The 26079-nt window shown below is 38.3% G+C and overlaps 2 protein-coding genes across 4 annotated transcripts in view; both read right to left on the reverse strand.

The window, feature by feature from the left end:
• LOC146546925 (uncharacterized) overlaps positions 1–10737 on the reverse strand; it is an 85342-nt gene extending 74605 nt beyond the window's left edge. For all 3 annotated transcript variants that reach the window (XM_085266517.1, XM_085266516.1, XM_085266518.1), the window contains exons 1-5: positions 10555–10737; positions 2504–2545; positions 1092–1165; positions 916–984; positions 465–561 (exon numbers count right to left, since the gene is read on the reverse strand). In XM_085266517.1, coding sequence (XP_085122643.1) covers positions 465–561; positions 916–984; positions 1092–1165; positions 2504–2545; positions 10555–10699 — 427 coding nt within the window. In that variant the 5' untranslated portion in view covers positions 10700–10737. The remainder of the gene's footprint in view (positions 1–464; positions 562–915; positions 985–1091; positions 1166–2503; positions 2546–10554) is intronic.
• A 2339-nt stretch (positions 10738–13076) lies between these two features.
• The window catches only part of naaladl2 (N-acetylated alpha-linked acidic dipeptidase like 2), a 526866-nt gene continuing 513863 nt past the window's right edge, over positions 13077–26079 (reverse strand). Inside the window, exon 19 of the mRNA XM_085263600.1 lies at positions 13077–17687. Coding sequence (XP_085119726.1) covers positions 17447–17687 — 241 coding nt within the window. The 3' untranslated portion in view covers positions 13077–17446. The remainder of the gene's footprint in view (positions 17688–26079) is intronic.

Raw genomic sequence — 26079 nt, forward strand, 5'->3', positions numbered from 1 at the left:
CAGGCCCTCAAAGTACATAGCAGTGGGTTGAAATTTGGCACTTTTTAAGTAGACTTCTTTTTTCTTTTTTTATAACTGGTAACATCTTGAGTACAAAAGATACACGTGAAATTTTCAAAGTTGAAAAACACATTTAGAGTCTAAACTCTGCAGAAAAATCTATTTTACACCCACTCCAAATGTTACAATCTAAAGCTAAAAGCTCTCTTTTCCCCCCAGAACATCTTTTTCTATAACTAAGTTTGAGCATAAATGTCATGGGGCATTTCAAAGTTTTAATAGCAAAATATATTTAAAAAATATACACAAAAATATATACACACACGCAAACACGCACTTTGTTATAGTATACGAAATGTCTCATTTTTAGCTACATTTTGATGGAAGAATCGTGTTCCAGGTTTGGTTCCTTTAGCAACAAAATTACTTCTAAAGAATTTAAGTTTGTATAACGGGCTTCTCACCTGCTTCTGCATTTTCACTGTCATCATCTTCTTCCTCAGTATGAACTGGATCCTCCACACCCACCTGATCCATGACTATACACTCTGCAACACCTGTCTATGATTACCACAGAAAGTAGAGTCATTTAGCTTTCCACTTGACCAAAACGAAACCAGAAAATGATGAATAAGTAAGGTAAGCTTTAATACACTTCTTCGTTTGACATGCAGGGAAAGTATCAGGGTAAAGATTTGTGTTTTTAAAAAAGTTCTAAATTCATGCTCTGTATCATGTTTCTGTATCAAGTTTTCATTCCCTTAATCCCTAATCCTTCCTAAAGGCTCCAGCTATATTCCGTGTCTTTGATTATTATTAGTGCAGAATGAAGCTTCTAGCTTCTTGCCAGTTAAGTACTTTTGGACAGCAAAACATAAAATGTAGGCACTACACAGGTTTAATTCAGTTACTGACCTTTAAGGATTCCAGCTGCATCACCTGACATTTCTGAAGAAGCTCCACAAACAGGTAGATCAGCAAGGCCTGCATGGGAAAGAATACGGAAAATACATGTAGGTTTTGTGGTTGAAATGGTTGTGGTCGTTTCATGAACTATAAAACAATAAAATCAGAGGTTGTGTATTACTTACCTGGACAAAGAAGCCAACAATAAAGGAGAACAGGAAAGGCACCAGTCCAGCATGGGCTATCGTTACTGGAAGACCTGCAAATTAAAACGAGGTGAAACTATTTCTGAATTTCATTCCCATCTAAGCTTACCAGAAGATATGTGCTAGACAATGTCTGACTCTTTGTCAGCATATCCACCTGCCTGTCTATCACCATCTCGGCTCGTTTTTCGCTCTCTCAGACACTCCTTTGTACTCTGGCTCAAACTTCCCATAAAATTTAATGGATGGTGCTGATTTCAATATGAGATTTAAGTGACTGAACAAGTATTAACTTGGAAGGGCTCCACCTTTGTGGAACTACATGAAGACCCTGCTGAAAACAAAGTACTTAAATGTAATGTTCCATGTAATTTCCACCTCTACAAAAATCTCTCTGGTGTTAACTACACTTCATAAACCACACTTAAATTTGCACTGCCAATGACAGCCAGGAGATGGACAGCGCTTTAATTATGCTTCAAGTTATATTAGAAAAGTCCATCCAGTAGAAAGAAAGAGCTCTCTAAAGTTTCGACCACTGTGTTAGCCAAGTCACAATACTCCAGTGCAGTAAACTTTTAATAAATCCTTCTGTGAAGAGTCGGGTTTATTTTGAGACTGTGTGTGAAGGATCTTGTTTCTACTATTCAGTAAATTCTCAGAGCAGTTTGTAGTGTTGCAGATTTTTTTTTGCACAAGGATTCAGCATATGTCAAACAGGAGCAGCAGGGAAGGATAACATGGAAACAACTATGTACGTAAAAGTATGTAAAATTTTGCTTTTGAGGTGTTCATCTGCCCTGATAAGAGTTCACTTGAACATTTACTTTGTCATTCAGAGCGTTATTCTCACTCCGAATAGTGATTTAAGTTTCAGCGTTTTGTTTCATAAAAACCTCCCGCTGAGATTGGCTCTACATGTGTTCCATAAGCAGAAATGAGTGCATCTCACAAAGAGCTTACTGAAGATGTCAACTCATTAACCTACTCTATGTGCATCAAAGCAAGTGTTAACTCATCTAAAAACAAATATGGTCAAGTGCTGAGCCAACATAATAAACCCAAGGCTGATGACTCAGAAAAACCAGCAAACAAACAGAGAAGAACAGGCTTTAACCTTAATTTCCGAAGTAGACCTTTCAGAAGAGGAAGAACAACTACTCACTGTCCAACCATTTTTAGTACAGAAACAAACAAGCGCACACACAGAAAAAACAAAACCATAATAGCTAAAGTGCTATTGTTGCTGCGGACTATACACCCTAGCCCAAGATGTTAACCTCCAGGACAGACTGACGTGTGTTTGCTTATCAGACGTTTTACTTGATGTTGTAAAAACTGTAATTCATGCACCTCAAGAAAAAAAAAGCTGTGAATATGTGAATACTCACCTAAGATTCCAGTTCCCAGTATTGTTGCAATGGTCAAAAAGTCTGGGAAGACAGAAAGTGATTATTTGAGTGATTATTATTATGATTATTTCTTGTTCTACTTGTAGGAACAAAATGTTTGACTTGAACATACAAAATAACACCGAGGTTCACAGAAAGACAAAATTAAATATATTGCAAATACCAACTGAGTTGGGTGAAACAAATCAGGAGGAATGTCTGCAACAGCCTTAAGCTGAGAACGCATGGTCAAAGGTGGCATCTTCCTGCCCAGGCCACACCCTCCAGGGTAGCATTACTTGCTGCAGCTTCGGTTCATAAACAGCTTTTGCCCTGTTTGGTGGATGTCTTCGAAGTGCAACCCAAACAACACACATTTGGTACAGAAACTATGCCATCTTACAAAAAGTAGTGCATGCAAGGATCAGCTGCTATAGGGCCAAAACTTACTAAATATAACAGTGTTCAACACACACCATGAAACTGAACACAGCCAGGACCTTCTTTACTTTCATTCATTAGATTGGGGGTGGGGGAACTCCAGGCCTCAAGGGCCGGTGTCCTGCAGGTTTTAGACGTGTTCTTGATCCAACATAGCTGATTTAAATGGCTTCAAGTTCTCCAGAGGCCTGTTAATGAACCAATCATTTGATTCAGGTGTGTTGATGCAGGATGATACCTAAAACCTGCAGGACACCGGCCCTTGAGGCCTGGAGTTCCCCACCCTTGGATTAGATGGAGCTGACTCAACACTAAAGGTTATATAAGAGACAGCAAAACCATACGATATTTTTTAGATTTGACATGACAACTCCAGACCAAAGAAGTAGGGGTTCTACTTATATATCCCCAAAACTTACATTACAGAGTCTTCAATATTTGTCGAGCACCTCTCAATTAACAGTTTCAATGTATATATATATATATATATATATATATATATATATATATATAGTGCCTTTCCACTCTACAGCTATTTTTAAGGCTAAATTAAATTGACAAATCACACTGACTCACATTATCATTTCCTAAGCATACGGATACTGAATAGAAAAGCAGATGAACGCACTGAGTGTATGGTCTAGCATAAAAGACAAAGAAATAAACCAGGCAGCACAAATTCAAATAACTGAAGCACCCTTCCTGATATCTCAGCAGAGCTTTCACTGTAACTCCACTGTGCAATCGGCCTTTTCAGTGTAATCACAGCTGTGGAAGGAACTACATTTTTCAGAGCTGCACACATCATCTCCGAGCTCACTCGGGCTCACATAAACAACCCGTTCTATGTAACCGCTATCACTCTGAGATTTAAATTCAGGATTACAGTGAATAACCCCAAACGATCCTTCACACTGTCTCCATCAAGCAGCAGATATCACAGATATCAACGTACACTAAAATGTTAAACAGCAAAATGAAGCTGTTAGCATCTTCCATAATTATAATGTACCACTAACTCAAATGAATGGTCCTGGTCAGTGTTATGGAGTTTGCAATCTTTATGTTTGGGAAGCGCAGTTTTTGCTTATTGGGAATAATATTAGTATCAATTGGTATTAATTAGCAATTAATACTGCTGCACTTTCATGTTGGTATCTCTGCACAATCTGCAACATGGATAAGGACATTTTTAGGTGAGGACAACTTTGCACTCTTTGAAATTAATGTGCACACAAGAAGCCACAACATCACATGAGAAGAGAGAACAGAAAGAGGGTAACTCTGCTGGCCAAATAAGGAGGGAGGACCAGGGAAAATAACAGTAAAGGACCATGAAATGTTATGCCTTTATGCAGTGCAAGCTCCATCTGATCCACTTTTAGTCACTACTCACTGTAGTCAACCAAGCTCTCCTGCGGGTATAGTCTACATTTTGTCTCATCATGCTTAAAGTGTGTGTGTGTGTTGAGGGGGGGAACTCCTAGGTACTTCTTTTTCACTAGTCACAAAAATAGTTTTGTTTTGGGACCACATAGTATGTATTTTGGTGGGCGAGTAATTCTACGTTTACTAGAGCAGGGGGGTGTTCAAACCTGGCTACAGAGAAAATCACTCAGCCATACGATTTGTCACACATCACCACCATGAGGGAATGAGACTGTCTCAGATTCATTCTTCACTGCATAACGGTTAGTCCAAACTAAGGTCTGACCAATACCGGGACTGTGGAAAGAACTCAAACAGTGGAACAGTGTCAGTAGAACCAGTGCACTCCATACACCACACAGTAGCAGGATTTATTTAGCATATGGCCACACCCACCTTATATAAAACTGTATATATATATCAAACACTGTATTTAAAAGAGAGAAAAAAAAGCTACAGGCCACTATGTCGACATCTGAATTTTTATAATTATGTGAACTACTTTTAGTATTTGTGTCATGGTCCTGCGGCCATGACTCAGTGACTTTGTGTTTGTGTTCCTTATTGTTATTATTCTCTTTATTATTCTTGGGCTGTTTTGGGATGGTTTGTGTTTTGGGATTTTAGATACTGGGTTTTGGGTTTGTGCTCCCTCTATTGGTCCCTGGTGTTAGTGTTCCCCTGTCTCGTCAGGTTAATCAGGTCCAGCTGTGTCTCCCACCTGTGTGTGATTTCCCAGTGTCTCTCTGTGTACTTATAGTGTGTGTTTGCCTCTGTTCCTCGTCGCGTTGTCTGTGTTCATACCCTGTGAAATCCCCTGCGTGCTCTCCCTGCTGTTCTCCCTTCATGTTCCGGTTTGCCATTCCTTTGTGTAGTTTCGCCCAGTTTAGTTCATCCTTAGTTCTGTTTTGCCATCTCCACTTTATGTTTGGTATTATCAATAAATCGCCTTCACATCTGAGTAAGTGCTGCATTTGAGTCCTCCTTTCCACTCTTCACACGGCCGCTGCCCCGGACCGTGACAATTTGAATTACTTTTTTTTGACTGTGTACACAACCAGTTGATTTTAAATCAAACAATAAACATGTGATTGAAATGCACCATCTCAGCTTTAACTCACAGGGTTTAACAAAAGTGTTGCATTCACTTTTTCTAAATCACAGCCATTTGTATACATAATTCTCCATTTTCAAAGACTCAAAAGCAACTGGACAATTGACTCAGGTGAGGCCTTCACCTCTGGAATACATTGAGCACATAAAAGATCTGGATTTGATTACTTGTTGCCACATCAACAATACAGACACTCTTAAAAAAAAGAAATCCAATGGCCAACTTAGCAACACCAAAAGGCCTGAAAGACCAAGGAAGAAAATTGAAGTTGATGATGGCATATTTTATTCTTTGGTTAAAAAAATAACAAACAAATAAATAAACCTTCACAGCATCTAGCAAAGTCAAGAGCACTCTCAAGGAGGTAAACGTGTCAATGCCAAAGTCTACAATCAAGACGTGTTCTCATGAATATAACCACAGAGGTTTTACAGCACTGTGATTACACTCAAGAACCGAACGGTCATCTAAAGAAATTCTTTGAATAGCTGCAACCAAAGTTAAGAGTGATGGGAGGAGAAACGCATTGAGAAGGGGAAGAACAGCTCTTGATCAAAAACACACCACATTATCTGAAGGTGGAGATGGACATGGCTATGCATGGCTGCCAGTGGATCCAGTGGAACAAGATCACTAGTGTTTATTGATAATGTGACTGCTGATATAGAAAGTAAGACTAATTGTGATGTGAACAAGGCCATACTCTCTGCTCAGATTCAGCCAAATGCAGAACTCATCAGACAGTTTCACATACAAGGTATATGAAGGCATAATTTAAAAAACTGTGCCGCTGTCCAAATATTTATGGACCCAACAGTAACCCTAACCCAGTTTAGTTTTAGTAGCTCAAACTATACTTCAAAAACAACACCTGAAGCCTTACCATCACATAAAAGCTTTTACATTTGTGCTACATATTACCAGAGAGTAGTCAGAAAGCTATGATCCATCACTTGGACTCTAAGGACCTCCCATCATCACTAGAAATAGGCTGTCATTTTCAATCAGCCTGGTCGTTTTTTACGATTCTCTTATCAGTCCTCTTCTGTACTCTTTCAATGCCGTCCAAAGATGAGTGAGGCACATATGGTGACGGTAATCAGACATGTCATGAAAATCTTTCATATTGTCTGCGTTCTCACAGCTGGGCAGGCATGTAATATAACAACTCAATAACTCATTTTAGACAGATATAGACTGTAACCGCAGGAGAGGAACATGGAACTTGGACAGAGTGACCCTAATATTAATAAATAGCACTTTGATTTGGATGCTTCATTTTTGATTGACCCCTGTCTTTATTCATGCAAACAGTTTGACACTTCTTACTCACAAAATACAAACAAACAACTTTCTTTATATAGAAAGTGCATGGAAAAAACTTTGCCACAGTGACACTGGAAAAAAGAGAAAGCTTAGAGAAAAGTACAGCGGTGGGAGGCTTTAATAAGCTATAATACGTGACATGTCTCGCGATGTGGACATGAACCTAACCTCTGAACGTTGATGACTTAGGACTTAACCTAACCTTAAAGATTCCCTCAAGACAATATTTGAAGATATATGAAAGACCTGCTTCGAATGATAATTTGTGTGTGATGAGGTTTTCAATGCAATTTAATAATAACATAATAAGAAATTCAAAAATGACATTTACACCTTGTTTTAAAAAAAATCCAAAAAAAACAGAATGTATGAATATGTTCAAAAATATCATTGCAGATGTTTAGGGTGTCGACAAGCTGTCTCATACATCACATAAAGTCAATTTTTGATATTTTTTGCAAAGGAGCCATTATGGAAAAGATATATATAAATCTTATAAAGTTTGTATCTGTCTTGTGTGAAACTTGTATGAAAAGCATACAAGAGTGAAAACAGATATAAGATCCCTTGAAAAATTATATAATGAAACTTGTATGTTTTGGATACTTACTAAAACAATATATGAAAGTAATGAGAAAGTGGCCACTTTCATGAGTAAATCATATAAGTTTTTACTATTTCTTTTCCATATGGGAGGCATCGGGTTCCCAAAGCTCCCTGGTCTATGATGCTTGCTGGACTCAAACTGGCTTCCAGTCATGATGTCAGAAAATCTAATTTTGATTTTAGGAGAAACTTTCCACTTTCAGTAGAAGAATTTTAAAACAGCATCAATTATTTGTACGGGTAAGATCAAATATCAACAGGGCTACCAGCTCTCAGACTTTTGGTGTGAGTCTCTGTCAAATAAAAGAGAAAAATCTTGCCCAATATAGGATAGGAAGAAAAAAAAACACATACAGAGTGGAAATGATGGAGTTTGTGTAGCCTGACAAAGGCAAAGGAACCCTCACTAACATCACACAATACCCTATATTGAGTTTTGATTCAGTCAATTTGAAATGGTCACATAAATGCAAAATTTGCTCAAAACATTATCCATTTGTGTTTAAATTTGTGAATTTCATAAACACAGTTTTGCCTTCAAATGTAATCCCTGTTTTGCCAAAATGATAATACCTGCCATAGTATCAATAGGATTTATATAAGCATATAAGTACACCACCAGCAACTTAATTGTCAAATACAACTGAAATTCAAATGTAACCACTAAATCTGAGATGTCTGCCTCTGTCATCTTAATTCAGGAAGAAGTAGGCAATTTTACCCTGGATACACAAAAATATGTATTTTTCCCCTGTAATGTTTATTACATATATTTTTGTTGTTTCAATTCAATGTAGTTAGATCTATCTATCTATCTATCTATCTATCTATCTATCTATCTATCTATCTATCTGTCTATCTATCTATCTATCTTCACATCATCTAGTAGAGATGGGGTGAAAGGGGGATTTTAAAATTCCCCACTTGCCCTGCGGGTGGTCTTTATCCTCCCCCAGAGTGCTGGGAGCTTGAGGGTTCTACACAGTATCTTTGCTGTTCCTAGACCTGTGCTCTACATTTCTGGCGCTTCTTATGTTCCTTTTTCCCAATGTTGCTACAACTCAGTAAATCTATCAGTATGGCTGTCTTCCTCTGCTTGTCCACTACTATGTTCGGTTGGTTTGCCATCACCAGTTTGTCCAGCCGTCCCACACGATCTTAGTTTGGTCATTCGCAACCACCCTAGGGGGCAGATCCCATTTTGACCTCGGGACCTCCATGCCATACTCGCACAGATGTTCCTGTAGACCAGGGGTCCCCAATCCCAGTCCACGAGGGCCGGTGTCCCTGCAGGTTTTAGATCTCACCCTGGGTCAACACACCTGAATCACATGATTAGTTCATTACCAGGCCTCTGGAGAACTTCAAGACATGTTGAGACGGTAATTTATCCATTTAAATCAGCTGTGATGGATCAAGGACACATCTAAAACGTGCAGGGACACCGGCCCTAGTGGACTGGGATTGGGGACCCATGCTGTAGACTATGCCAGCTACTTTGTTATGGTGTTCCATATATGCCCTGCCTGCTAGCATCTTGTTCCTGATGAAGGCTCTTAGGGTCCTGTTAATCTTGTATAATTCTAGGCCTTCATGTGTGAGACACTGAGTCATAGCTGTCTTTTGCTCAATCCAGGGAGCGCACAGGTTGGTCAGTCTCCTCTTAAAGTCTTGACACGAGCGTTCTATCTACCAGGAGCTGGTGTTTCTGCCAATTCCTTTCTGTGCCCTGCTCATGTTATGAGCCATGTGCCTGTTAATCTTAGCTCCTATGATATCTGACAGGTGTGGTGCTGAAGCGGGTTATTGACCACGAGGTGGATGCGACTAATCCATTCTAGGGATCCTTGGGGATCAGGACTGTCTGGCATTTGGTTAACCATTCTGGTTGCATCTCATCCATTAGCAGCTGGTTCATATGTGCTGCCAGACACGTATGCCTTCTTGTTGTACTAGCCCACTTCTCAGCACTGTGTCCTGATTCCTTCCTGAAGTGGACCTTGTTAATCTGGGCAACACTGACTGCTGAATTTACAGGGTAATAGCTTTGGTGGTTACAGTCTGATGGTCACTGGAAAAACAAGCTTGTCAACATTGGAGGCCATCTCAATGCAGAGAAATATTGAGATAATATTCTCCAACCAGTGGCAATCCCATATGTCCACAGTCTAGGCGTGCTGTTCATGCCAGGGTGACCAAATCAACCACATTGGCTGACTTGAGACAAATGCTGGGTGACTAATGAGACGCCATCCCACAGCAGTGTGGGCCCAAGCAGGTGGCCACCACAAGGAGGAGGTGGCAAGCTGCTATGGCTGTATATGGTTCTTCCACATACTACTGAGGCCCCTGTTTGTTTAATGAATGATGGGTTAAATTGTCAGTATATGTTGTTTCTGGAGACTTTCATCATCTAATTGAATAAAGGACACCAAACACGCGTCCACAGCAGAATAAAGTGCTTGGAATTGGCAGAGAAGATTTGGCCAATTTGTAATGGTCACAACCCACATACTCAACACTGCTGCTTCACTGATAGGAAGTGGTGACAGCCTGTAGACCAACACTAAACTTTCACTGCAGTGCAAAATTTTACTGGTTGGGAATATTAAATATCCTGTCAGACACTGTAGTGTGGAGTGTGGCTTCATTTTTCTTGCGTAGAAATATGACTCTATAGCATATATTTCCATGAAACTTCTCTCACATAACTTGCTACTTAGTACTTCAAATTTAATTTGAAGTAGTAAGTAAATATATATATAAACATATATTTCCTTTGTTAAATGCATGCCGAAGTGAAATGTAAAGCGTTGTAAAACACAAGGTTTTGCAAAGCTAGGTATGTATGTTTACTGCCTTATGAACAGGAATTATTTTTTAATTTTTCTAGTGGAAACAGCGTCCTCCCCGTGCCTGTCCTTCGGGGCGTTTACCCGCCTCCTCCACCCCCTCTGTAACATGAATGGAGGCTCGGCTCTTCAAATGTGTTTATATGATACATTTATTCGGCTGCGACAAACCAAACGTCGCCTAAAACAGGGATGCGGCACATTTTCCATGATTTTCTGAGCGGACTTGTGTAGCCTGTGTTCGGTGTTTGACTCTAAACGTCGTGGTGTGTGTCGGTACTCACAGCACTGCAGATAAATAAACCGCAACTTCCAGTGTCTGTCCTGGTTTTTCCGCGTTATTTTGATGGACAGAGTGCTGAGACTGTTGTCAGGGATGGGACAGGGGCTCGTTTGGTTTCTTATCTCCACTGAATCGGTCGCCATCATTTTTACTACCCTATCTCTGTCCCCCCCAATCTCCTCTCTCACTCTCTCTCCTCCTCTCCCTCCCTTCTCTCGCAGCGCGCGAACACGCGTTGTCGTCGGGATGCTGCGCGCGCTCGATGGTCTTTCTTTCTGTTTGGAGCATGATCCACCCAAAGGACGTTTGAGTCAAAGCTAGCTCAAAACAGGTATGGTGAATAATATAATGAGCATTTAAAGAGGAAGCAGCCTGCAAAAGACAGATTTAATGTGATAAAAGAGGAGATGGGAGCACACAGACAGAAGCAGCGCTTTTATACAATATTTTATACAATATTTCAGAAAATACTGCTGAGGCATGATGTGGGATGATTCAGTAGATGTGACAAAATTACTTGAAAGAGTGCTGGCATTTAACATGATATTGATAAAGACAAATTGGTAATAAATATTGTGTATGTACAATGGCTAAAAAGCATTGATGTCCATGTACTGATTTCTATTTGAAGCAGAGATTTTGTGGGAAACAAAAGGGTAGTTTGTGCATTTAGATAGGATGAGGAGCTCGATAATTTTGTTCATTCAGTAATGCGGCTCCTCCACATCAAAAGGAACCAGATGAGATCGTTTGGGCATCTGGCTTAGGCTACGTCCACACTTACATGTGTATCTTGGGACATAACGTAGCTTTTTCTATGCATTTTGGCCTTTTGTCTTTAAGGAGATGGACAAACTGAGCCTTCAGAAAAGCCCTGCTAGGGTGAAGATTTGCAGAAAAGGAAAACAGAGGTTTTGTCTTGTAAGGTGGGCATCTTTATCAAATTTTTTGACATCAGAATGTGCTGTGTGTTATTGTTTGTGAGCTTTTGATTGGCCAGCATTTCTTCCTGGTGTTGTAACAACTCCTGTTGCTTTAGCATGCTCTTGACAGGAACACGCTACACCTTTTCATCTTTGTGTTGAAAGATCTGCACTGCAGCATGATAATCAGCCAAGTACACATTAGAGCTCTCTCTTACACGAAGCAGAAGAACTGCTGACTGTCATGGACGTTCACCCAAAAGTTGTCTGACCTCAACCACACCCAACATTTGTGGCTGCTTGAAGACTAAAAACTCCCTTACAGCACAAGCTGTTTACAGCATTGGAGCATCATGCTGAAATAAATGAGCTGTAGGTCAACTCCATATAGCTCAACATGGAGTAAAGCTAAGGATGGAAAGCATGTCTGTGTAGGTGCTGTCATCCAGATTCCGTTGCCTTAATAGCTTGAACAAAGAAAGTACATGGACTTATTTAAGTTTGTAAACAAGTTTCATCTCTCAGGCTTCTGAGTTCTGAGAGCTCTGACAGTGGAAAGCCAAATACCAATATAACAATAAAAGCTTAAGAAATCCATGCACATTAATAATAATAACAACACCCATAACCCAGCTTCTCCTAACCTGAACCTATCAGAAGCAAGGGGAACCTTGAAAGCAAGTGCTGTGTTGGTAAAGTTGGGAATTCATATCAGTGTACCCTATGCACATAAAAAAGTTAAAACTCTGTTTCACAGGTGACACTGAGCTGGGTGGATGTGAGCAGGCACCCGAAATGTTAAAATCTGTTTTTGCCCACTCTCCAGTAATACCTCCACCCTCCAGCTCTTCAGAGAGTATACCAAAGCATTGCTGAGAGACATAATCTCTCTTTAACATATCCTGTGTTTGCCCCAGGGCCTGCTGCCAGTTGGACATGCCCCAAACACACATATTAGGTGTCAAGGAGGCATAATGACCAACTCAACTGACTTCTTGCAATGCGGAGGAATAGCAACTCTACTCTGAACCCTTTCTGAATGATTAAACTCCTCACTATGTCTTGGAGCTCCTCTCAGGAAGCTCATTTCTCCTCTTCACTACCTATAGCTTGTGGCCATAGGTCAGGCTAGGAATACAGATTGATTGTTGAACTGACAGCTTTATTGTCACACTCATTTTGCAGGCAAATAATAGTTGACAAAAAAGTGTATTGACCTTCAAGTGTTTCTTTTCATTTATTCAGTTTATTCCTTATCCAACCATATTACTTTCCCTAATTTAGTTTGCTTTCATCTTAATAATCACTCTTAATAATAGAGCTACATTTTTGGTTGTGTTTTAACCATTTAGCCATATTCTAAACAAGCACATATTCCTACATGTATTTCAGAATTGCAGTTCTACTTTCATAAGTTTTCCGGTGTGAGTATTTTTTATAGGTGACAATTTCATGAACAGAGATAACCTAACCTTATCCCTATTGTCACCCTAATTTGGAATTAAAGTGACTAACTTAGCTACTACTCTAACATTATTCCAGATGTTGAAAACATAATGGCACATGTAAGTTTACAGTTGCAGAAATGAAGGCAGAAGTTTAAAACTGTTTTTATTGCATTGAAAATTCAACAAGACTTTACATAGTGAAGAGGACAAAAAATTCATGCCAACAACCTGCATAAGCGGGTTAGTGTTAATATGTCATGCATAAGAAACCAGGTCATTCTAAATATACAATTAAGAAAAACAATAACAACACAGTGTGATTAATAATTGCAGAATGCAAATGTTGAGAATTAGAAAACAGAACATTCAGATTTTGTGCAAATTCCACAATACAGCAGTTTCCAGTATTGTCTAATTTTATTAAAAATATATATTTCACATTGCATATCAGTTTAGCCTAACTGTCCAAAATTTCAAATAAATACTGTACACAGTAGACAGCTCACAGTTCAGCCAGGTCAAGTATTTTTAAACCTGTGGGTTGAGACCTCTTAAGAGGTAGGGTGAATCTGTGTTTGTGCAATTATGCAATTTGTACTGCAATAATCATGTTTACGTGATATTTTATCCTCGTACCCTTATTATCTTGTCATGCCTGTAACCTTTTCATTTAAAAAAAAGTTGGTGAACCTCTGGTTGTTTATGTACAATGTATTAACAGACAATAGCAACTGCCAAAAACAATAATCCATGTACAAAATTGTGAAGTAATGATGACACTCTGCATGGCTCATGCAATTACTGTATAAACCAAAACTAAAAAAGATGAAAACATATGCTGTGAAGCAGACTGACCATACTGTAACCCATCAGACCAAATGGAATCAAACTGACCTTTTAGTTTGTCAAAATTGGATTAACTGTATGTGGTAGATAATTAGGTAATTTACAGTGTAATTAAATAATGTGTAGTATCACTCAATAATATTTGTGTCGGTCATGCATAGAGCTCAGTGACAATGTTTGAATAGCTTTTAAGGTGAGACCTACTTTCTGTCCATCTAGGACGGTAGTCTGCTTACTGTATGTTAAGTCTGTGACACAGTGACAGGATCAGTATGTCTCACGCATGGACAATACACAACAGACAATACATTTACTTTACAAAGTGTACAAAGACTAATCAAACAACAACGAAACTCTTTTAAAAAAAAAGGGAAGATACGTCTTTTAAATATTCAAAATAAAGACCTGAACCGGAGCAGGCATAACATGCTTATTGTATTGGTAGTCCACTGATGTGCCTGGTTTGTATGTAATGCACAGCATGCATGATAGTTTAAAACCTTTAGCCATTTGTAATGACTGAATTTCTGATTAATTACATGACATATGTATTATCATATCTGTTAACTAGCTAAAACAGCAAGCTAGTTAAAAAATAAAAATCTTAGTAACAACAATCAGTTTTCAAAAGTTGGATTTAACAAAATTCAACAGATGTTACAGTTACAGCTGTTGGTCCAGTCTGTTTACCACAAGCAGCCAGTCCATAATCTATAGCTAAGCTAGCTACAGGCAGAATGGGTTTTCTGTGTTTACTCTTAAACAATTACATCACCACTAAAACTTGTTTTGCATATAGTCAAAATGCAGTGTAATGCTACTCCAATAAACGATCGTGATAATCAGATATATTAATGCCACATCAGTAACTTATTGATGAGATTCCACGGTCAGTCAATTAAAGTTTTTGGTATGCCATTTAAATAAATTAAAGCATTTTCTCCTCTGATAAAAGGCACGTTATTTAAAGCATTCGACATTTACATTTTTTGATCCCTGAAGAGTTTTTTTTTCTTATCAAATCAGTATTGCATTTCTGCTTATTTACAAACTGGATAGTAACATGTGTAGAAATGATCAGTTTAGCTTACAAAAATTTTGCGTATCAAATATTTTCTAGAAATTGAGAGGAAATAATAATAAAAAAAAAAGCACGAGATTTGAAAGGTTGAAATTCAACTATTTGAGTGCATCGCAATTAATGCAAAAACACTAAAACACATGAGAGAGCAGACAGATTATCTGGGGAAGAAAAACAATTGTAGTCAACACTGTTGGTATCTCTCCAGATGCTTAATTATTTCTCAGAACATTTTATAAGTGTGTAATCTGTACAAATCTCCAATTTAATAAGAAATTACAAGATGTAAACTCTAAGCCCATCCATTACCCTCCCACCCCTTAATTATGCTACAAAAGTCTATCACATTCAAACTAATTTAAATAAGTCAAGATAAGAAATATTACGTATAAAATTGTTATCTTTTCCCCATTGCTATAATCACAGACACCACTATTACAAACATCATGCCTAACTACAAAAAACCTGAAACCAGTTATTTTTCTATTATTTATATCTCATGATTCTTGTTATTTCAAGGATTATTGAGCTGTTGATCTGTCATTCACAGCTTTAGATTGGTTCCAGCTTAAAAACCACAAACCAGGATATACTATTGCTCTTGCTCACAACAATCCTCTACTTGTTTCCCAAACAATTTCACGATATTAATTAAAAACGCTAATGAAAAAAGAGATTTATTGCTCAGCTCTCCATCCATGCATGTGCAGGCTGTTAAAAAGAGCACATCAGCCTTAGACTCAGAAGTGTCTTGTCGTGTGAGCAAACTGATGCAGAATGAGAGAGATTGCTTGACTGTGATAATAATTAGTGAGAGAATGTGTGAAGAATAAAGAGACAGAGGACTGTTGTCACTTAGAACACTAGGAGTTTGCAGTATGTTGTGCACACACTGAGAAAATGGGATAAATGACAAATGGAGATAGAAAGCAACTGTCAAACAGGGCATAATGGTTGTAAACATTCATCCAGCTGCCATTACAGTGTGTGCTGCTGCTCATTCTGCTTTAAACTAAATGAATGTATGCTAAAATATTTCACTTATTTTCCAATATGTTTACCTGATGTAGACACTGAGATTGTCAGCAATACTACACTGGACTGGTTTTCTGAGTAGTCAAACAGGATATCTGGTTCAGCTGATTAAAAATGCCTTTTACACTAACGTTGACTGTGTTAGTCTATTGATTGCCCCTCTTCTAATCTTGCATTTCTCTTACTTGTCTTTCTCATATGGCGTTTGCATGACACAGCCAGTCCCAGCTTTAAGCCACCATTCATACTTCAAAATAAGGATTACACAACCGCTTCTTTTCACCTGACACTGAGGAGCTATATTGGTTTTATCAGCAGGAGAAATTAATGGCATTGCACATAGTCATCTATGAAGACATATTTAAAACAGCTACCTTTAAGATCCTTTTTGTTGACTATGCTACAACATGGAAATTGTAGAAGAGCTGATTTTATTTGTGTTATTGTGTCAAGTTGAGTTGTGTTGATGCGCTTCATCAAATGCAGCAGACACTGCTTACAGTGTCAGCAAAAGGGTGATTGTTGGGTAGGCTGATACTAGAATGGCTTTTTGCTACACGAAGCCACACGGAGAGCTGAGTTTTAAGAATATTTCAATTTGCATCTAACTTTGCTAATGCTAACGTTGCATTCCCCTGCCCCAAAGCAAAAACTTTATTTATAAACTGTTTGCATCCTGAGGCAAAATCTATATTACATTCAATTAATTATTATTAATTCTTATAATATTTTTTAATAAAACAGAAAAAGGCCTCTGGATTAGCTAAAAAATATTGGCTGCTTTTTAATTAACCAATCAAACTAGCCATTTGGTTGGGCAGCTAGTATTTGGTTTGACGCCAAATGAAAAATCGGATTTGGAACATTTTAGGGAGCAGCTTTCCCAAATTTTGTTGTCCCAGCAATTGTGCTCGCAGTGAGTGCAAAATTAACTGTTTTCTAGTATAAACAAGATTTCAAGGTTGTCAAAGTTACCCTGACCCAAACCATTTTTGCCCACTGGCTTTACAACAGCTTTTAGTAATGTGTCTACAGCTCGTAATCTTGTGCAGGGATTTGCTCCTGATGAAAACTTTTCAGGCACAAATTACATACCTGGTGTAAAGTACTAAGAAAGTACTAATGCTGTTTATTACGTTCACTGGAAGAGAATTTATTGCAATTTAAAGAACCTCACTGTCTAAGCATCATATGCATGTATAAGCCCTAGTGTGTGTTAAATTTGTTTCAATACATTCATCAGTCAAGTCTCTGAAATGTCTCTCTACAATATGAACTGCATATCGCTGTCATTCGTTTGACACTAATTACTGGAGAGGTGTGGAAGTGAACACCTTTATACTTTACACATTGTAGACTGGTGATACTATGGAATGGCAGCTCCAATGTCTTTGAGCATTGTTTTTTCAATAGATGGATTTCCTATGACCTTAAACCTTTTTCAGGACTATAGTATGATGGGTAAGATTGGTTAGAAGATCAGCTGTCTTCTGCTATTTGCATTGAATTAAACGTAATTAATTTAATATGTGCCAGTTACGTCCGTTTCAGCAAAAATCCTCATTCACTTGAATAATTCTCAAACAAGTCCAAACCAAAGCACACAAGCCTCTCAGCTGACTGGATGGCCCTGAGGATGAGAGACAGAGACTGGTTTGTGGCGCTATGGAAAAGTACTTCTTTGTTTGCGGAGTTGTGTTTGATTGTTTTGCTGGGGATGTTGCAAGGCAGGACAGCTTCCCGAGGGAACTTCAAGATGGAAAACTGAGGAGTCTTTCCTGGAAGGCTGTATAACAGATTCCTGTTGAAGGACATAAAGACAAGAGAGTGTCACTAAATACCTCAGGCATGTTTTAAAATGTATATATCTAACATCCATACTAATCCGTTTTAGGACCCCCAGGCCTACCCAGTCTAAAGCTCAGTGGTAGGCAATAACTTTGGGAACTTTGGTGCAGACAACCATATTCACTGAGTAAAATCAGTCACTTCTTTTTCACCGATTCAGGAAGACAACAGAAACATCAGCATTCACCATCAGTGGTTAATTAAACATAAAAAGTTACAGGGGTTGCTGAGCTCATTCTCTATAGAGGAGCAGCTGCTGTGCATTTATGCATTTAACATGAAAACGTGTGCATGAATAGTCATGTGATATCTTCAGGTGTTTCGTGGAGAATACGTCTGAAATGCTGCTATGTGCACCTTTAGTTTATCTGAAGTTACATCTAAGTTCATAATAGCAGAATGTAGCACGACAATTCAATTAAATTAATGATTACATTTATCCAGTATGGCAGTTTTATTTGTGAAGCACATTTCATATTTGTATTTTTCAAAATGCAAAAAGAAATAATAATAATAATAAAAGCAACAGCCATCAAAACAATAACCTTTTTACAACAAATTAAAAACTGAAAAAGACAGGCAGTAAAGAGGCGTTCTGTGAGTTAGTCTTTCAAGTAATTCCGGTTTAGTTAAAGGCATAAAATCTTTTTAACATGGATATAAATTTGGTAAAAGTGGGAGCAAGCCCATTAAAACTCGATGCTAGTTACATACATAATGTAATGTTCTATTAATTCTAGATGACTGCCAGATGTACTGGATTTTTAACATCTGTGTTGAACAGTAACAATGAAATGGAGCACTCATTGTGCTGACAGCTCATATTTTTTTCATATATTTTCATAAGTCTTTATAGGGACACACAGAGTAAGCATAACAACATAATGCTGTTTTATACTTGGCACAGGGTTTTTGTTTGATTTGTTGGGAAAGATGAAAGAGATTCCCTGGGAACAGAAAAGCTCATTGCCATCAACACCACAGAGCTCTACCTCATGTGATATCGTGGATCTGTGTATAACAAGATGGCACTTTAGGCCGGCCCATTTTGCATGTCATGTTTTTGCATTTTTGCGAGAAGTCACGACAATAACAGAATTATCAAACGTTTTGTCACATGAAATTCATTAGCGTACTATAAAACACAAACTACTGTCCTTAAACAATTGCATTCTGTTTCTCTTTGTGGTTTTGTCACATTTGCTACTCGCTGCCACACACCTAAAGCAAAGCATGTATATAAATACAGATGAGCCTTTGAGGGTAGCAGAATACTCATTTGTAGGTCAGAAAGGCAGTGACTGCGGAGTGTTGCGCTCCTCGGGGCTCAAGTACATTGATTTCTCTTAAAGTGGCTGAACTGCCAGTCTCAAAAAGTAAATGGAGTGATTCTTCATGTGTTAAGACACAGGTCGTGGGCTGCAGGGTGTGAAGGAGCATTGACCTTCAGTACACAATTTAGACTCAAAGTCAGAGTGCTATGAAGATTCTGTATCTGCTCTACAACATAAAACCAGTATATGACACCAGTGACACTTCTCCTCCAAGTTAAGGATGGTTAGGTGCAATATTTACAAAGGTACAATAGGGTCATAGAATATATGATACATGGAATATCAAAATGTAAAATTTGGCTCCTGCATGTGAGACACTTTGATATATTCCAAAAATCATTGGAATAGGTGTCAAAATATTTGGCAGTGACTTAGTATGAAAATCTGGCCAGCAATAACTACTCTACTACTAAACGAAACTTTCCTTTCAAGTCAATTACAACCTCCCTACTTTTAAGATTAGAAATAAAACGATTCCTTTGTGAGTTTAGTTAGGGCTGGATCAGATTACCCTGAGCCACCCGTGATCATGCTGCTATAGGCTCAGGCTGCTGGAGGCCCTCCAATGATATATTTTGTCTCTCCTCTCTTTTGCACTTTACATACTTATATTCCACTAGTGCATATTATATTAACTTTGTGTTATTATCTCTCATAGTTTGTTTTTTTCCCCCCTCTTTTTTGTATGTCAGTTCTTTGTGTTTTCCTCTTTTCCCTTACCCCTACGGATTCAGGCAGATGGTCACCCTCAAGAGACTAAAGGTCTTTTTTCTAATTCTTTGTCTCCAAACGCTTGCTCATAGAGGTCTTTGAGCTTTTATCTTTAATGTTGAGGGATTACTTTAAAATATAAAGCACAGTGAAATTACTTTTGTTGTGATAAACTGAGGGGATTTTGTATTGCCAAAAAAAAAGTGCAAATATGTAGATGGCAATGATAGTTCATGTGCTACTCAGTCTGTGGGGGAGTATACTGCATTATCCAGAAAGCCAAAATCAGGAAGTTCTACATGCTGCAAAAATTGCACATTTGTTGAAATTGAAAAGTAAAAAAACAAAACAAACAAACAAAAAAAACCAAAACCCCAACAATATAAAATGTAGTAATAAAAAACTATGATATTAAAAATGTATTTATGCATAAGATGTGTTATTTAATGTCATACTTTTTTGTTTTGTCTTGTTATTTGGAAGCATTCTCTAATGCAGTGATAGAAGTTAAATTGGCAGAGAAGTTAAAATAATTGTGCATATGATGTGTGGAGATTGCCCTGCACTAACTTTAGATTTGTGTCCTGAGTTTGATGTTTTAATATCAACATTGCAGCTTTATGTCTATATGAGCTGCAGGCCTTTTCTTTTCAATGTACTGTACCCCATGAGTGGCTGTGGAAGGGAGGGAGTGGAAAAGTCTTTCCTCCTCTGGAGGAATTCGAGATCTGAGTGATTCATATAATCCTTAATCACAGTTAGTACCGCCACCTCCTTTCGTGTCCCAGTGATATTACAGTCAAAATAAACTTGAAAGCCAACATCAATCAGTTACAGTTCCACCCAAGTCTGATGCTTTGCAGTTGGTTTAATCGGCCAGTCAGTGGGGGTTACTGCATGTAGTGCCTCAGATAAATTCTACTTAAATCAACACCTGGGGTATAAATGTAACATGAGTGAATGGAAAGAGGAAGTTTGACTGGACTCGACTGATGTTTCACTCTTACCATTGCCGATGCCGTTAGAAGGAGTCAAAGTTGTCCTACGCATAACTCAACACGTTTTCCCAAAGTTAAAAGATCATGTAAGGGTTTTACCTGGAATGTACTTTTTGGCTTAAACATTGAAAGCATCTTAAGTCTGCTCACAGCATTAAAAGGATATTCCAAGTGTTGACTCGTTCATCATGTTCATTAGTAAAGATAAATACTCTCCCAAAAGCTCTTAACGTTCAATTTCACCAGCATAGCAAATGTATATCTGACAAACATTTTTCCGCCCAGTTTTTAGTTCACATCACACTTATGTTATGTTCTATGTTGTTATTTTAATGAGACCTTTCCAGTTGTTTTGCCTCCGAGTTCCTCCACATTGGTATTATGATTAGTTTTATTTCAATTAATGTATGATATTGTAAGCACAGCACATTGCCACAGGTGTATAAAATCAAGCACCTACAGTAGCCATACAGTTTTACTTACAAACATTTGAGAAACTGTGAGCTGTTCTAAAAAGCTCATTACCCTCTTAGATAGTCTTTGATCAACTGTAAGTGATGACACATCCAAGGAGGCAGAAGTGTTTGACAGAGTGGGCTTGCCCAGTTCTGAGGGACATTGGCGTAAAATTTGCCACCACTCTACTGAATCAGAGTTCCAAACCACAGCACAAAGGCCGTAAACTGGGAGCTTTATGGCATGGACTATCATGGCTGAGCTACTGGATTTTCGTACTTCTGAAAGCCCTGAAAAAAAGAATTGGTTTTAGAAACTATCAGCTGATGGATTCCCAGAACTATATACGTAAAGACAGAAACTGGGAAAGATGAAGTGTCCTATCTGTCAAGTATCTCCAAAAACTGTTTCTGGATGTATCTACAGAACTGGGTTTGGTTTAGTGGTCACCAGATATTGATTACAATTAGATTTTTTTTCTATTGTCTGTAGTATTTTATATTGTAACTATATAACACTCACAGACAGTATAAAAGATGCATGTAGCTATGTGACATCATCCACTATAGTCCTGTCTTAAGGCCTTGAGTTTAGGACTGTCTTTACAAAAAATGGATGTAATGAAGAACGGTGGGTCTGACTGTAAATTTATTGGCTATTCAGAATCAGAATCAGAATACTTTATTAATCCCGAAGGAAATTAGGACTTTTGATCAACAATAAATTAGCCAGATAACTCCCATTAGTGAAAATGGTAAATGGCCTGTATTTGTATAGCGCTTTACTCGTCCCTAAGGACCCCAAAGCGCTTTGCACATCCAGTCATCCACCCATTCACACACTGGTGATGGCAGCTACATTGTAGCCACAGCCACCCTGGGGCGCACTGACAGAGGCGAGGCTGCCGGACACTGGCGCCACCGGGCCCTCTGACCACCACCAGTAAGCAACGGGTGAAGTGTCTTGCCCAAGGACACAATGACCGAGACTGTTGGAGCCGGGGCTCGAACCAGCAACCTTCCGATTACAAGACGAACTGCCAACTCTTGAGCCACAATCGAAAAATAGCATAACAAAACAGACTTAATTATTTATTTAGGATAACCAAAATAGGTGACTGAGCCCATAAACTGAGCAGGAAAGTGTTCACAGAGGAGACGTCAGAAAGCTGTGTTTCTCTAGACTTGGGACTGAAAGTCTTTTTGCAGCATCTTGCGGCCTTCATATGGAATACACGTTTTTAGTCTCCTATGTACTGGTTTAATTTTTCAGATCCAGAAGCTACGTCCATGTGTCCATGATCACAATCTGCCCTCAGGCTGTGTTGCAATAATAATACAGCAAAACCAGGAAATTCCAAAAGGCTCAATCCCAAATTTCTTTAATTCAGATTTTTTTTTTAAATTTCTTCAAAAAAAGACATTTTCTCCTTTTAATTTTGAGACTATCAGCTGTACTGTACATGTTGGTTTTCCTCACGTTACGCTTTTTTATATTGATTAAACCTTGTGTTACTGGAACAGATTTTCCTCTTTGGTATTACATGCCTTTCACTGTCGCTGGTGATCCTTGTAGTAATTTAATCAGAAGAGGTGGAATCATTTTCTCTACAACCCAAGCAAAAAAACATCACACCAAATATAAAGTTCAGAATTTTTGCATGTGCGGTTGCAAGAGACAAACACACACTTTGAGTTTAAGGCTGCAGGACTTCACAGACCTCCCAGTGATAGTGTGCGCACATTTGTGGTTATTATCACTTCTGTTAACAAGGAGCCAGGTGTCATTATCTTGCATGTTAATGGAAAAGACATTACAAGTGCTTTAAGAATAAACAGCAAAGTGAACAGAATGAACAGAGTTAACCTGTGCATCAATTCTCCAGCACTTTAGTACGTAAGTATTTTCATAATGCAGCTATTGTAGACGTTATTGACTTAAGGGTCATGGTTTAAGATTGTCCTCATTTTATGATTATAGGAGACGTTTTTTCTTACACAGGAGTTTGTGTAAAACACACACACACACACACACACACACACACACACACACACACAACCCCGTTCAGCTATCTTAGTGAGGACCCTCATTGACATAATGGTTTCCCTAATTCCTTACCCTAACGCTAACTATTAAAAATGAATGCCTAACCCTAACCATAACCCAATTGTAACCCTGATACTAAAACCCCATTTTCAGCCTCAAAAATGCCTTTAAATGCCTTCAAAAATGTGAGGACCGGGTTGTGTGTCCTCACAAGTGACTGTTGGTTCTCACAAGTATAGCAGAATGCAGATTTCGGTCCTCACAAAGATAGCTAGACAGGAACACACACACACACACACACACACACACACAAATTGCAATACAGATTAGAGAGAAAAGAGTATCACAAGAAGCACAGTTAAAGTGTTATCCAAAGTGCTTTTCCGTGAGCATAGTAAAAGCAATAGAGTGAATGACAGATGGACTCCATTAGTTTATCCATGTAAGTCTCTCAAAAGCCAAATCTAAAGTCACTATTGCAAATTATCTACAGGCTAGATGGTTCAGATTATCTGCTATCGCATTAAATTCAGAAGGACCTGCTTTTTTTTAAAATGTCCACACAATTTGTCTCCTTTTGAGTATATTTTAAGATACTAGTATCTTTTAAGAACACTTACGGGCTGGTTGTTAAATTTCCAAACAATGCAACGTTATTGGCTATTTGTACAGCAGCAACCTACACAACCAAAAAAAAAAAAAAAAGAGTCTCAGATTCAAGGACAGTTCTGTAAAATAATTACCTCATCTCAGAATAATGAAAAAGGTATTTGTCTTTGGACTGTTTAGCTCAAGCATCAACATGTAATTCACACTGAAGTTTGTTATCGAGGGTAATATCTAAATAATTGTACCTCTGCAACCGCTGAGTGTGAGCTCCAGTCATCATGTTGGACACATTTAGGTGGAGCAAAGAATTATTACAGTGAGTCATCAAGTCTAGACCATCATGATACACTTCCTTCCCTTAGAAATATAGTCAAAGAACAGAAATATTAAGCAAATGTTAAGGTGTGTGTTGTGTTATTGTGGTAGAGCTGTGTTTGGGGATTTTTTTGTGATGCATACACAGCAGCATTCTGCTACAAAGTAGCGGTTGCAGTTGCAAATTAGTTGGATTATCAATTGGATTAAAAATTATGCCTAGAGTTGAACATAAGCCCACCCTCTTTGCCAGGGCTAATCATTATCCTGGATTTCTTTCCTGTTTCAAGACCAAGTTCATTTTTGAACTGAGACGACATAAGGCTGCAATAACTTCCTAAATTCTCAAATGATATTTTATAGCAGAAACACAGTGTATGGAATTCAATGGCAATTTAATGCTTATTCCATCTTTCTATGTGAAAGCAACACTCTCATACAAACAAATCACAGACATTTTTAAGACTTAGTTAGCATTACTGCCTCACTGAGCAGACAAAATGTCCTAATTATGTGTTTCGGTTGCATATAATGCACCTCATGTTGTCAAAGTAAACATTTTAAAGACTGTTTAGCACTCTTAGACTAATAGTCTTAGTCCTGTGAGTGAATGGTAACTTCCTTTATAAATGAGTGCTATTAAGCCTTAATGCTTTCCAGGCATGATGGAGCAGCTAATTTTAGCTTGGATGCTAATGGCAGTCTAGAACAATTAACATGTCTATTACTGCCATAAACTGTGAATAACACTGAACAGCAGAAGCCATTTATTCTGTTGGAATCTAGTGGAAAAGTAGACAGCTAAAGAGGTGTCGGGGGGAGACAGTGTACACCCCAGACACTGTGTGGATGCTAAAATCAAACATCACTGAGGTGTTACTGTTACGAGACAGAAATATAGTTGGCGAGAAAAGTCCTCACTATCAGTCAAGGTCAGCTGTCTCCAAGTAAATGTAATTTGATATGATTCATTGTGTTTATTCTTAAGCTGGACAGTTTGACTAAAATAAATTCATCAATTAATCTAGGAGCGCTCACTTTCTTGCACATGCACTGAGCAGAGCCAATGAATTACTGCTGCTCTGCCCTGAAAAGCTGCCGCCTGGGAAAAAAAGGGGGTGAAAAAGGAAAATCAAACACTGTGGATTGTAAATTATTCCCCTTTTCACTTTTTTTGTCAGAAGGAATAAATATGTGTGAAATACGGTGAAGCAAGTTTTATGTTGCATTATTGCTGTTCTGCTCCATATGTATAAGAACTTGAAAAAGAAGTGGATCCACTCAATCCAAGATACATGGCTAATGGGGATTTAAATCATGCCTGCCCAAATGAGGAACTGCATGTGATTTAGAGACTGTGTAAAATTATTAGTGTGAGGGTTACTTGTATGTATATTCTTCTTGGATGGTCTTCTAAATTTGTAGCTTTTTGTTGTCCTGCTTTACAATGTGATCACTAGTCAAAGGTCCAAAGTGGGGGTGTAATCAAAAGCTTTCTGTATATTCTCCCCCTGAAGGGAGGAATATGAAATCGGTTCCTTTTCTTTGTCTGTCTGTCTGTTGGGAGTCTAGGATCCACAGTTTTCAAGATATCATGTTCAAATGTTCTCTGAAGGAAGATACCAATAAAAGCTCGGGCTGATTTAATTTAGGTGAAAACTAGGTCAAGGTCACGTCCTTATCGCGCTTGTTTGATTTGTATCTGTAGTCAGATCTGGTTACTTACAACCACAACTATGATGGAAGGCCACAGTGACAGTGTCGACTGCTGTCTGGTTGGTTAGTTATATTGACCTTGTCAGAACAGCTGATTTTATATTTCACAAAAGGCTAAAATATTTAATCAGTGTGACCATTGCAGTCCCTTGATAGCTTC

Source organism: Mchenga conophoros, linkage group LG23 (assembly GCF_057382185.1).
Source record: "Mchenga conophoros isolate Kocher_MC1m ecotype Shallow Benthic linkage group LG23, M_conophoros_male_GT1.1, whole genome shotgun sequence".
NCBI lineage: Eukaryota > Metazoa > Chordata > Actinopteri > Cichliformes > Cichlidae > Mchenga > Mchenga conophoros.